Genomic DNA, 14,046 nt, shown 5'->3' on the forward strand with positions numbered 1-14,046 from the left:
ATATTGATTGCTGATTGGGGAGGCACCAGCTGTGAGAACAGTCCATACAGGTTTATTTGCCACTATTGAAGTCTAATTTGTGTCTCCAGGGTCTGATCTGCATTACATCAACAGCAAGGAGGGTAGTTTTGGTTATTGTAAGCTCCTACCACAGCCGTACAGCTATTGTACCAGTCCATCCAACCCTTAACCTAGCTAGATCAGCCAGCCATACGAATCCAATAAGGCCTATGTGAATTTAAAATTGTAATTTCGGATCTTCTTTTTGTTTTGGAACTACTTCCAACTTGTAATCCTTGCAAAAAGCAATAAAATCAACCTTTGAGAGTTTCCAAATTTATGTTTGAATCTGATCTGAGCATTTGAAGTGACCTAGTGTTTGTACCAGCCATTGAATTTATCAAAATTTGGTTCAGATTTAGCTTATCAAGTGTTTGAGAGATTGATTAAGTATTTTCCATCATTATCTTCCATTTTAGTTAGCTATTTCAATTTGTTTCTTGTTTTAAAAAAAAATCGGAAAATACCAAAAAAGTATAAAACTATAACAAAATGTAAAGGGTACATGACATATGCTTTGAATGAATCAGAGAAGGCATATCTCTTAACATTCTCTTCAGACATTTTTGGATAAGCCATATAGGCTAGGATTCAATGATGGGACTTGCAGAGTAAGCATGCCCTCAAAACAAGTATTTTGTAGTATCATACAAGCATTCAACATCAAACAGCCTATGACACCACAGAATGTTTTCAGTGAAGTAATGATATCATTCTTAGAAGAAGTAGGTCGAGAACTAAAACTAAGAATGCATCCCATACAAAGTTGAATCAGCAAATTAGTGATTCTCATTATAGTGATAAAAATATTGGCAAGATAACTTGGTGTATAAAGTACTTCAGGAATTGCCTTTTTTGAGTTTTTTCATATTACGCCATTTATCCTTCAAGTCACCAGGAAGACGAGAGTTATGAAATACACCTTTGCCATGCTCTAATATGCATTTCCATTTCATTCCGTTGGAATCGCATGGGAATTTATTCGTACCTTCCTGCAAGGAAAAATAAGCCTCAACTCATACTCTGCTCGTTATTCAAAAAAAAAATCCAAAATCAGCAAAAACTAAGTTTGCATTCCTAGAAAATAGACCTTTAAAATCTCTTCTTCATCCTTTGTCCAAGGCAACTTGACTCTACGTGCACCAGGCAAGGGAAAGGTTTCCCTGCACATATAACAAATGATGAACAGGGTTGAGCATGTTTTAGAAATGGAAACTGTTAGATCATTTATTTTGGACTAAAGACAAAAAATAAGTAAGACTGGAAATATTTTTTTAAAATACATGAGCAGCGTAGACAACTGACACAACAATATAATATGTCAACAAATACAGAAATTGTAGGATAATTAATTATTGTGATCGCTTCTGGTTTCAATTGTGTGTGTTTTTTGATGTAAAAAAACACACAATCGAAACCAGAAGTGATCACAATAACTATCATGGATTGTGGAAAACTAATATCTTTGAAGTATAATTAAGTCATTTAAAATCAAAACTTTCCTAAGTGAATTCTTATTTATACACACCTCATTGATGACTTCTTATCACGAATTCTGTTTTTCCTATCCGCGTAGTGATTTTCTCCAAGATCTCCACTAAGCCTACAATCATGAGCATCTGTCTGCATAAATTGCTGTTTATTTCTGATTCCACCAGGCATTTCATTTTCATGGACAATACTTTTGGAGCCCCTGCTATGTAAAGACAGTTGTTTTCTCTTATAGTAAGACTGAAAATAGTGTCAAAAATTCATGAGCAATGTAGACAAGTGAAACAGCAATATTAGATGACAACAAATACATAAATTGAAAGATATTAAAATCCATGAAATATTCAAAACCCAAGCTTTCCTAGACTGAATTGTATTTGTACACACCTCATCGATGACTCTTTATTACGAATTCTGTTTTTCCTATTCCCATGGTGACTTTCTCCAAGATCTCCATTAAGCATATCATCATGAGCATCTGTCTGCTTAGATTGCTCATTATTTCCAATTTCATCAGGTAATTCATTTTCATGAACAATACTTTTGGAGCTCCTGCTATGTGAAGGCAGTTTTTTTCTCATAGAGGCTAAATTAAATGCACATGGATGACTAGAATGATCCTTCGAAGTGTTCCCTGTGTCTGGAAGCACTTGCTCTTTACTTTTGCAGTTGTCTCGTGAGGTCTGTTTGTTACCTTGGATTGCTTTGATATCAATGAATGCAAGTAACCTCTTTTTGGATTCAAGTGCTTCTTTCTTGGCTGTTCTGTAAGCAGCAAGGGCTTTTTTGTATGAACAGACAGGGCAATCAACACTTTCCCTTGATGTGATAGATATGTCTGATTGCAGACAATTAAAATGTAAAGCAATAGAACACCCATCACAATAGAACAATGATCCACCATCTTTACATTTCAAACAACTTTGTCCGAGGCAATCATTCCCCAGTAACAGATGATCTGGTTCTGGCAGCTCCTCAGAGTCAAGTATGTGATTCTCCTTTCTGCCTTCGGTATCTGAATTATTTTCCTCCTCTCGTTCACTTATTTGTTGTTCCAAGCCATAGTCTCCATCATCAGTGCTTTTGCTACAGTTGCAATTACTATTGTTATTTTTTGACTCGGTGCTACTTGATTCCTGTGGTATTTCTTTATCTCTATTGCAATTCACCTCTTGTCTAGATCCCATAGCCGAAGAATCATTTGTATTTTGAAGATCATTGTTCAAGTTCCCTGTTTGAGAGCCTAAAGTATTTCTCTTCTGTAAATCATTTTCAGAGACATTATATCTAGCCACAATGCATTCTTTTATCTTCTCAACATGCGATGGAGAGATATCATTCTCACTGTGCTTTAATTTTTTTTGACCTTCTGCAATTCTATTCTCACACTGCAAGGTGGCTTCTCTGCAGCATCGCTTTCTAGACACACATGTGATGATTTCATCTCCTGTTGACACATGCTTCTTATGTGGGAAAGATGTACAGGTATAGCGCCCATCAGCGATATCACAAACCAGCTGAAAACCAATAACTGAATATTGTAAACTATCCTGACATGCAAAATAATTCTGTGAATCTAACTAGAAAACCCATTCTCAAGTTGTGAATTGCTTGGCAAGGGACTTTTACCTGATCAATAACAGTTCTACTGAAACAATTCTTCTTCCCATGAATAAAATGAAGCAAATCATTCCTCAATACTTCAACTGGATATTTCTCTAATGCTGAAAGACAGGAACTTTTATCCTGTGAATTGATAACAGCACAATTCAAGTTAAATCAATAAATGACAAATTTGGCAAAGGCCTCTTAATTTAAGCAGAAAAAATAATATACTTTAAACCCAATTCTAATCCAATTTTATGCTACTGCATAAAATTCTTAAGCTTACAAAGCTCTAGGTTTCCCTTCAATGTTGATTTTCTATATGAGAAAGAACGAAGTACATACTTTTACCAGCCCTAGGAGCTCATTCCTTCGGCTGACAAATGGCAGCAATAAGTCATATTCTCCAAACACCTGATTTAAATCATCTTCAAAACCCTCCCAATCTCTTTCTCCATCTTCATCAACCTCTCTTATGTGGCCTAAAACAACCTAACTACATACAATTAGACATAGAATTAGGGATTTTATACACCATCTGACTAGTCTTTAAAAATTGAAGTAAAATAAGCCTTGAAGAATATTTTTATATAAACTAGACAAAACAATGACAAAAAAAATGTTGGTTAAAAATGGGGTTTATAAAGCAGATCTCACCCCATCTTCAAATTTCACAAAATTGAAAAACGCAAGAGCAAAAAATTCAATGCATTCTTTGCTACCAAATACAATGTTGTCTTGACTATCTAATCCAACAACAAACAACTATCATGAAGTGGAAAAAGACTAGAAAACATCAAAAAACCTAGTTTGCCAAGAGACAGTGCACTTTATTATTGATGATGCCATACAGGTTACAACAATACCATCATCACTTAATCTATCATCAAAGCTGAGTTCTACTTCAAACTGTAGCGTCCAGATGTGGTTAATCTTACAGGCATGATGCTACATCTTTAACTAAGTTCTCAGAAGAGAAATACAACCAGAGATAAAAACCTAATGAATTTGTACTGAGTCTCTGCATAAATATGCTATTTCCGTACAAGCAAATTGTCGGGTAACAATATGATATTTCAAGGCACACATCAACAAACATTCAAAAGAATCGATCTTGTTTCCATGGCAATTAAAGAGTGCAATATTCATCACCGTATACAGATGAGAGTATGCTCCTAGCATGCATATGTTGATTGGAACAAAAAACACACTTAAAATCTATTTTCTGTATCACATGTACCATCAAATCTCACTTAGCCACTCTGGCACAGGCTTTGAGCAATAAGTACCATGGAAGAGAAAAGTTCCAAACAACCATATCATAATCCACTGAGTTCAAGCACAACATAAACAGAATACACGAATTAGCTTTTCCAATTCAGGTGCAAACTAACGCAATCAGGGATATTGTATGTTCTCAACACAGATTTGTTGGATACAATGGCTTATAATATATGGTTTCCATTTTTTTAGAGTATACAGTTTTACACAGGATTACAAGTAGTCTGCTTTCATAGTGTAAAATCTTTGATGTGTGTGACAGTATATGGAAGGAGTCTTTTCGTACAGGATTCCAATTGAACACGAATTGTAGTCATTTCATACAGGATTCCAATTGAACACAAATTATAATTATGCCTGTAAATCCTTGGATGTATGCCAGGAAAGAGTGATTCACATCCAGAAGGAAACAAAGAAAAAGTGAGTGTGTGAAACAGTGAAAGTGACTGAGTTTACCACATCATCTGAACAAAATCACTCACCCAACCATATTTTCAAATACCAGATTAACTTCTTAAGACTGATGCAGCAAATCTATTTCCATGTTGTAAGCAAAACCATAACCAACTAAATAAAGGATATTCTTACATTAATATAATCCATCTATACATAAAAAGTAGTGACTGTTTAGACGACTTCTTTGCCCTTATTGATAATGTTCCTAACTTCACTAGAAATGTCATTTCAGAAAATTAACAGTTCTGTTTTTTCTTCCAGTCCCATTCCCATATTGGCAAGGGAATCTCTCCACTCAATTACCTTCCCATTATACAATCAATCTCCTGTTGTTCTCTAAAATGTACTTGATTTGCACTTTGAACCATTTCTCATGGATAAACTGTTAATAACTTTGGAGTCTCCTTCCCCGATTAAGTGTTCACTTTGTCTCTCTTGCTAAGCTGATCTGAATTCAAAGGCGAATCCAGGTAACAATACTAAGTATGTGGAAACTTGCAGTATTGCTTAACAAAAGTGGAGAATAGCATAACTCATGGATAGAGTTGTGAACTTCAAAAGTCGAAATTCATTCAATCCAAAATGAAGTTTATATAATTATCTGGAATGCCAACAATCTCCAAAATCTCATCAATTTGAAATGAACAGTTGACTAAATAAAAATGATAAACAAAATTACAGTTTTCAAAAAATTAGAAATTTAGATACCGCAACTTGGCAGGGTCATAAGTTTCTGCTTGGTGCTCGAAATCTGAAACTGTTTACACCATTGGAAAGATCTGCAAGAGCTATAATTTCGGTGCCTAAATATCTTTGCCTTCAGCTAACAATTTTTAGGAACCGACAACAGTTTTGACCCCAAATTCTGCTCTGAAGGTCTCCGAAAATGCAAATTACTAAAATGTAGAAAATACCAAAAAATTTGGATTTTTGGTTTTTTCCATCTCTGCTTGTTCCATCACCCCCAGACTGATCCGGATAATAAGTTGAACCCTAATAATAGTGCAGGCCACTACCAAATTATAGGTAACTGACCCATAATCATCTGCATATGCTAACATTAGGTACCAAATTTCATTTCTTCAAATGCCCCATCTTCTTGCAAGGACCAGGTTGCCTTTGGATTCTTAGTTAAAGATGAGTATAAACCATCTCTTTTTAGTGGTTTCCATTTCGCTAAAACTCTATTTCCAAACTTGACCTTAAGAGAAATATAAATACTCAGCAGTATACTTGGATTTACTTTTCAAGTACCAAATATCCTGTAAACTCAATAGAAAGTTCAAATTAAAACTTAAAGGCATCTATATTGGTGGATACATCAACTGATAGTGCCATCCCATACAGGAGGGTTCCTAAATTTCAAATGCAGGGATCGTTTAAAAATTGGAGGCTATTTTTCTGGTTGGTCCAATGTCTTTTTGTTATTGCTACTTACTTTTCAGTTCACGTAAAATCTGGAGGGAATTTTTCAACATAAAATTTGCATGGAGAATGTCAAGAAAAAATTGTAAGGAAAGTCCAATCTGTAGGCACATGGCAAAAAATTAAAAACTGTGGCTGCATAATCTCAGCCCTGTCTCCCATCCTAAGCTGTAGCCACTCCTACTTGTAAGGAGAAGATTCCAAAACATGCTGTAAGTTTATAGAATTTGCATTGGTCACCTGTGCCTTAACAAGAGAAGCAGTGGTCCCTGCATGGGAGAATGCTGTAGGAACTAAACTCTTGCATTGTTTATCAAATCCCATAAATTAGGTCAAGTAATGTCAGAATTTTAATATGTTCAACACATGTTAACCATTGATTACAGAACAATGAAATAAACTGTACAGAAATAAAATGCAGAAAATTTTGCACAGCACACAAAATTTACTTAGTAAAAACCTTATTGTCAAAAACCCCACAAAAAAGTATTATTGAGTTATATTAATCAAAACCTGGCTTTTACCTCTACTCTCCCCTTCCACACACAGCTTCAATACCTCTGGTAAACTTTAACAAATCTCAAATTAACAAATCTCAAATTTACATATCCAAATTGTCACAGAAGAATCCTTAAATGTAGGATGAAACTACCCAATACTCTTTTGGGTTGTTTTATCTTTTTGTTGGAAAATGAGCCACACTCAACAGCAACTCAGCAGCAAATGGGTGGTAGGCTCAACTCCTAGCTGGTCCATAAAAAAATTTACACTTTTTCAATTTTAGTATAAGATCCTTTAATTAATAAAATGATATTTATATTAGTTTATTAATTAATACTCAATCCAAATGGTTATATATATCATAAGGTAAATGATCTTTCAATTGATAAAGTAATATTTATTTATAAACTGTTATTTAAACAATCAACCCCTTATGGCCATATATGCCATAAAAATTAATATATGGCTAAAGTTCATATTAAATATAACCTCATTAGAGCATAATATGTGTGCTGACTCCTGGTCACTTTAGACAAAGAAGGATTCTGTATGTTGGCCTCTTGAATTAGATTTTGAAGTCCCTTGGCTCTTTTAAGTTGAGGATTATCCATAGATTCCTCCTCCTTCCATTCATCTGCTTGAAATTGATTATCTTCAGAAACAGAACACTCTTCATAGGTTTCAACAGATTGCAAAGATGAAAAGGGTTTTATAAGTATATGCCAATTCCTACTAAATATAGTATCCATATTTGAAGGGTAATATACTCTTAATGTAATGTCCCCTCTTTGAATAGGATTTAATTATAAATAATAATAATAAACTTAAAATACAAAAGATTAAAAAAAATATAATATAAATAAAATTTAATTCATGAAATGGAAAGTTGTGACTCCCTCAAACATGAGATATAAAAGGGAGAAGAGAACCCAATTTGAGGGCAGAATACTTAAGGGAATCAGAAGTGCAGATCTGATTTAAATAAGTGCAGAGCTGATTTGAATAAGAAGTGCAGATCTGATAAGACAACAATGAGGGGGCATGACCCTTTAAATGGATGTCTCTTTTCCAAGAGATGTGTCTCCTCAATAAAATAGGATAGTATAAAAGGGTATGGAATGGAGGGAGGAAGAAGAAAGAAGGAAGCATGTAAAACAAGGAGAGATTAATGGAAGTACAAAGGAATGTGCAGAAACGATGAGGGGTTAAAACTCTTTCAAGGGTGATAATTGTTAAAGGTCGTGACCCTTGCAAAGGGAAGATATGATGAAGAGTTGTGACTCTCCCTCACATGGGAAGATATAAAGGGAAGAAGATTTCATCTGAGGAATACATCGAAGGGAGATCAACTTGTGGAATAGAAAATAAGCATGTAGTGAATAATCAGAAGTGCAGATCTGATTTGAATAATAAGACGGCAATGCGGAGACATGACCCATTTGAATGGATGTCTCTTTCCAAAGAGATATATCTCCTCAATGAGATATGAAGGTATAAAAAGAGTAAGCAATTAATGGAAGAGGATCATGATTGAATCTCTCACGCAGAATCAGATTCTAAGCAGAGTCAGTAAATAAATACATTTGCCAAGGAAGATCGAAGCATTCAGCATAACAGCACTTCAGTCGAGGATCGACTCAGAGGTTGAACAGCATATAAACCAAAGTAAAGTCATTTCCAGATCAGGCCAAACGACAGACTGATGCTATATCAGATCTGCCTTCCTCAGCACTATCCTTCTTACAATCACTTGTTGCTTATGCATGATACATAATGCTTAAGGGTATGTTCCTATAGAATATAAGATGTGCTTGATTGTTTGAAATCCCTCTTGTGGGATAAGGCCTGAGGAGTAAGATGTGGGCAGTAAGCAGGCTCGTAAGGAGGCCATCCTAGTAGGATCATTGCCACCTAGCACAAAGAGAGCACTTACAAAATCAAGTAACCCCCTTCCAACCTCCACCAAATCCTACAAGAGGGCATGTGTCTTCAGGAAGATGAGACATGAATGGGGAAAGACAGTACAAGCCGCCAAGCAAGCAAGAGGGCTGTGGTAGACATCCCCTTGGGCTTGATATAGAAATGGCTTTCGGCGGACCCATCATGTCTACTCCTCCAAACTCTTATGTGTTTAGTAGTATTATTAGTAATCTACGACTATGATTAATTTGCCTAATCCAAACGATTAAGTAAATATGTGTATATGTATCTATATGTATGTATGTATCTGTATGTATGTATACATATAGATATACATATATACGTATGTGTGTGTGTGTGTGTGTGTGTATACATATGTATATATATACATATACATGTACATACATACATACATACATACATATATATATATATATATGTTGTCATGTTGTGATTCTAGGATTTGCATATGTTGTCATGTTGTGATTGTAGGATTCAAATTCAAGATTGCATTATTGAAGAAATATTTATTTGGTAAGATGTAACCCTAACCCTAATTTGTTGCAATTGTTTTAGGGCAAATTCTAGGGCCAGTTAGGAAGGGGACATTACACTTAAGCCTTTTCCTCCATATCCTACAAAACGACATTTGAAAGAAGTTGGATTGAGTTTCTTTCTTTTGTTTTTAGCTATGAGTACTAAAGTATGGCTTCCAAATATTTTCAGGCGGAAGGCATTAGGTTTCTTTTTCTCTCACATTTCCAAGTGTGTTGGTAAGTTTAATGTCTTTGAAGTAACCCCTTTAAGAATGCAAACAGCTGTTTTCATAGCTTTATCTCATAAAAACATTGGTACATTAGCAGAATGCATCATGAATCTAACCATTTCCATAATGGTTATGTTTTCTCTTTCTACCATACCATTTTGTTGTAGAGAATAGGAAGTGGTTAGTTCCAAATGAATCCTACAAGAAGCACACAATTCCCCCAACGCTCTATTTATGTACTCTCTTCTATTACCTATTCTGAGATTTTTCAATTCAAAATTAGACTGATTTCCAATCGAGGATTTATATTCTTTCAATTAAGCGAGAATTGCATTTTTTATTTAAAGCTAGTATGCCCATATCATTCTAGTGTAATCATCAAGGTTAGAGCATACAAAGATCCATTAAAAGATGGGACCTGTAAAAGTTCCATTAAGTCACTATGGACCAGTTCTAGTGAATTAGAAGATTTGACAATTTCGGTCTTAAGTTTGTCTAGGAAAATGGAGGGACATTCCAATAGAGATTTTCTCTTGAAGAAGACATCAAAATAATGAAATAATTTTGGGGAAATTGTTTGTTGATAATTGGGTCACAAGGCCATTCATTATATTCATTCACCTACTAGAAAACCTTCACAAGTGAGTAGATTATTTCTAGTTTTTCATAAACCAATTGTAAGGTTTTTGCAATACATATCATTTAGACTTGTGATATTTAGGCCCCAATCTTTTCGGCCAAAGTGGAGTATCATTTTTGGCTTTGGTGGAAAAACAAATTTCTCTTGAGAAACCACTAAAAATATGTATGCCATTGTAATGTCCCCTTTTGGGGGGACCCTGGATCTTACCCTAAAATCACAAGATTCATTAAAATAAGAAATGTAAGATAGTTAGGAATCATACTTTTACCAATAAAACGTCTTTATCAATATAAATCTGGTTGAGATCTTGCAACCATGTTAGATAATATTTGAAATATAATTTATAAGACTAATTATTTCTAGTAGGGTTAGTAATCACACAAGTATAATTATGTAAAATCATCATAATTCATTAGATATGTCACATCTATAGTCATCACAATAGGTTTGAATGTGGGAGCACAATAGGTTGGCCTAAAGCAATTCTCACACTAAGCCCAAGAGCGGATATATCATCCCCCTTGGCCACAAGCGGCAAGCACATTGGACATCCATCATGGGATGGTCTACCTAGTGGAATGATTGTCTCTGCCCTCCCTATTGATGTCACCACATCTATATTCATTTTTAGTATTCAATCACAATAGGGTTTGAATGAGGGAGCATGATAGGTTGGCCCGAAGCAATCCTTACACTAATCCCAAGAGTGGACACTCACCCTTTTGACCGCAAGTGGCAGGCACATTGGACATCCAGCATGGGGTGGTCTACCTAGTGGGGTGCTTGTGTCTCCCCTCCCTATTCATGTATCCTTATTCATCCTCTTATGACTTGTGATTCCTCCAACAATCAACAATTGTAGAGGTTGGGAAGGAAATCGTAATAGGGTGGTCGAATAATCCTATCTAAGCCCAAGAGAAAACACTTACCCTTTTGGCCCCAAGTGGCAAGCACATTGGACATCCATCATGGGGTGGTCTACTGATGGTGATCTCGTATCTGCTCCCTTTCTTGCATTTCCTGCTCTTCTCCACATGATTGCTTGTTAGGGTATAGATAGATTAATGGTTGAGAATATGTATTTCACATTATCACATACAATTATTGATTCCACTAATTCATGCCACTATAATTGTAGAACATAAGATTACTGCAGGTTATATAGTTTCAGTCTGCTGATGCAATTTAGACAGATTTGACTTGATGCTGATTCCCTCCTTGAATATTGAATGGTTCGATCTATTTATTGTATCGCTAGGTATTGTTTTCTCTCTTATGAGTTATGAGGATCAATGTTCCTTTTTTAAATGATTCCTTGATGCTTGATGCTTGATGATTGATGCTTGATGCTTGATATCTTCTGGATTGATCTGCTATTTATGAGCACTGATTGCTAGTTGGATTGATTGCCTTCCTTCATGGCCCGATGCCTATATACTATTGCTGTATAGTAACTGATTGTCGCACTATTTAATACGTTGTCTCCTATTTAAGATGATTGCTGCTTTTAACTTATTGCTTTTAGGATTTAGATCTGCTGTTAGATCCTAGAACATTTCATTCCCTTTCCCCCCTTTACTTCTATCTTACATATCCTTTTTTATACGCAATCCTCCCTTTCTTGAAAGGAGGCAACGTTTATAAATAGGAACGACTTTTCAAGTGTGGTGACTTCTCCCCCAAGAGAGGCGTCTAATCATGAGCCGACATTCGTATCATTTAATTGCTTAATATCCTTTAATGTATTTGGACTCTCTAAATTGTGTGATTATGTCAAGATAGGTCAGCCTTCTTACAAGGTGATTCTAATCCAATGAGTCGACCTTTCACATATATTTTATTGCCTAAATTTACTTACTAAAGCTACGAAACAATGTTGCCCTAGGTCGGCCCTAACTTCCTTCTGCCCTAGTCGGCCCTATACCATGCAATGCATTGCCCAGGTTTAGGTATTAATACTGTTGTGATTGATTTGTTGAAGTCTTCATGGCGGGGGGGCATAATAGCCATTTTCCAAAATACCTTAGGTAAATCTTTAAGAAGAATTTTGTAATATTTTTTGCATTCATTGAGAACAAACAATAAGTTTTTTCTTAATTTAGGAACAAATAATACATCTTCTATAAAACTGTTAGGGTAAGGTCTCATGGAGGGGGGCTTCCTAAAAACATTCTGTGGGTGCTGCTGAGATTTTTAAGGAATATTTTAAAGCTAGTAATTCTATGAATTTAGTACTGCTGTTCAGCTTAAAAGTTTACGCTCCAAAATTTAGGGAAGTGCGTGGTCTCATGAAGAATGCTGTGAATAAAAAATTAATATATAAACATCATTTTTCTTCTATTTCTTTTCAGGACGGAATCTAAATTATTAGCTGATTAACAAGTGGCATAAAAAATTCCTAAGCTAGTGGGGCAATTTCTAGCCCCACCCCAATTTCAACTGTTGAAATATGCAGTCCTAGAAATTGGGAAGTGCTATTTTTCAATAAAAGATTCCAAATAATACTGTAGCACAAAAAAATTTGTTTCGTGAGACCTCCTACTCTCTGAAAATAGATCCTGAAGCCCCCAATGGGACCTTACCCTTAGAGATTTAAGCTATAACTTGCCCATGTGCTTCTATAACTAAGCTTATCTCCTCAATACACTTTCTCATTACAATAGACAAAATCTAAAGAATATCATACATATATGTCATATGTCTTGATGCACCACTATCTAGGAACCATTCATTATCGATAAAAGCAGAAAAAGTAGTATAGAGATAAATTGTTCGATTTAAGTTTTGAATGATACTAACTAATTGAATTCTACATAGTTTTAAATCCTTGTGCACTGTTTTTAGTGTTCTACATCCTTCATTGGAAGGATTGGGGCAGAAATTCATCTCCAACACTTCTTAAAATAATGAAAAATGCTTCTTGCTAGCAATAAGTATTGACCTAATTTGCTTTAGCATCAATTCCATTCACAATAGACCATTGGTTTTTGGCCATGAATTTGGCCTTCAACAAAATTTTCCAAATGCTATAATTGGTCTTATGTGATTCGAATGATTTCGAAATAACAAAAGTTGATTTCCAAAAGCCATTTGCAGCTACAAGGAAGTGCTGGGAATGGGGCCAGTATTCGACAAAGCATCAAAGGGCAAGAAGAAGCTTGCTGTGGATTAAAACTTGTGGGCTGAAGGCTGCCAGGCCTCACACAAAAATAAGAGCAACTTCAATCTGCCTAAAACCCTTAATATTTCAAACATTCTTACTGACCCTCACATTGGCAAGACTACAATTGCCAAGGCACCCGCCTCTAATCCAAGTAACCTCACCCGAAGTGAATTCTTCCACTTTTACTCTACTTCTTAATCAAACAGTCCCTATTCCCCTGCTTTTCCACCATCAAACCATATTCCATAAATTTGTATGGGTGAAGAAATCTCAAATTGTGAAGAATTCGTATAAGATCATGCATTGATATGTACATTTATTGTACTTTCACCCAAGTTGAGCAACCTAAATACTTGGATTATGAAGTTATGGAAATAAGCAATTGAGGACATAACCATCTACCACTGTACAAGTGGGTTTTCTATTCTTGAGTTTGAAACTATCAAATACAAAGAGGTAGTGATCACTGTTAGACCATGGCATCTTCAGACAAATTGCCTCTACAAAAAACCTTGGTTTCCCTCCTTTGACTCTTGAACTAATTTGTTCTCCTCAGAATATGCGTATTTGATTGCCTTACTACTACAATTCTAGGAATTACAAGGACATTATGCTATTGGAAGTGTGCCCAAAAAATTAACAATATATCAATGCAATCCACTCGTTACACCTACACGCCTACACTCGCATACATGTGGACCTCACCAAGGGACTCCTGGCTAAGATTTCACATAA

At 35.4% G+C, this 14,046-nt stretch overlaps 1 protein-coding gene across 3 annotated transcripts in view; it reads right to left on the reverse strand.

Annotated features, from left to right (window-relative positions):
• Positions 1-524: 524 nt before the first annotated feature.
• LOC131034069 (uncharacterized) overlaps positions 525-14,046 on the reverse strand; it is a 57,175-nt gene continuing 43,653 nt past the window's right edge. For 2 of the 3 annotated variants that reach the window (XM_057965424.2, XM_057965431.2), the window contains exons 4-9: positions 3,502-3,648; positions 3,181-3,297; positions 1,939-3,068; positions 1,589-1,753; positions 1,151-1,223; positions 525-1,052 (exon numbers count right to left, since the gene is read on the reverse strand). In XM_057965424.2, the coding sequence (XP_057821407.1) occupies positions 900-1,052; positions 1,151-1,223; positions 1,589-1,753; positions 1,939-3,068; positions 3,181-3,297; positions 3,502-3,648 (1,785 nt within the window). In that variant the 3' untranslated portion in view covers positions 525-899. The remainder of the gene's footprint in view (positions 1,053-1,150; positions 1,224-1,588; positions 1,754-1,938; positions 3,069-3,180; positions 3,298-3,501; positions 3,649-14,046) is intronic. The other variant, XM_057965439.2, reaches the window with a different exon arrangement.

The sequence above is a fragment of the Cryptomeria japonica genome, chromosome 5, assembly GCF_030272615.1.
Source record: "Cryptomeria japonica chromosome 5, Sugi_1.0, whole genome shotgun sequence".
NCBI classification, from domain to species: domain Eukaryota; kingdom Viridiplantae; phylum Streptophyta; class Pinopsida; order Cupressales; family Cupressaceae; genus Cryptomeria; species Cryptomeria japonica.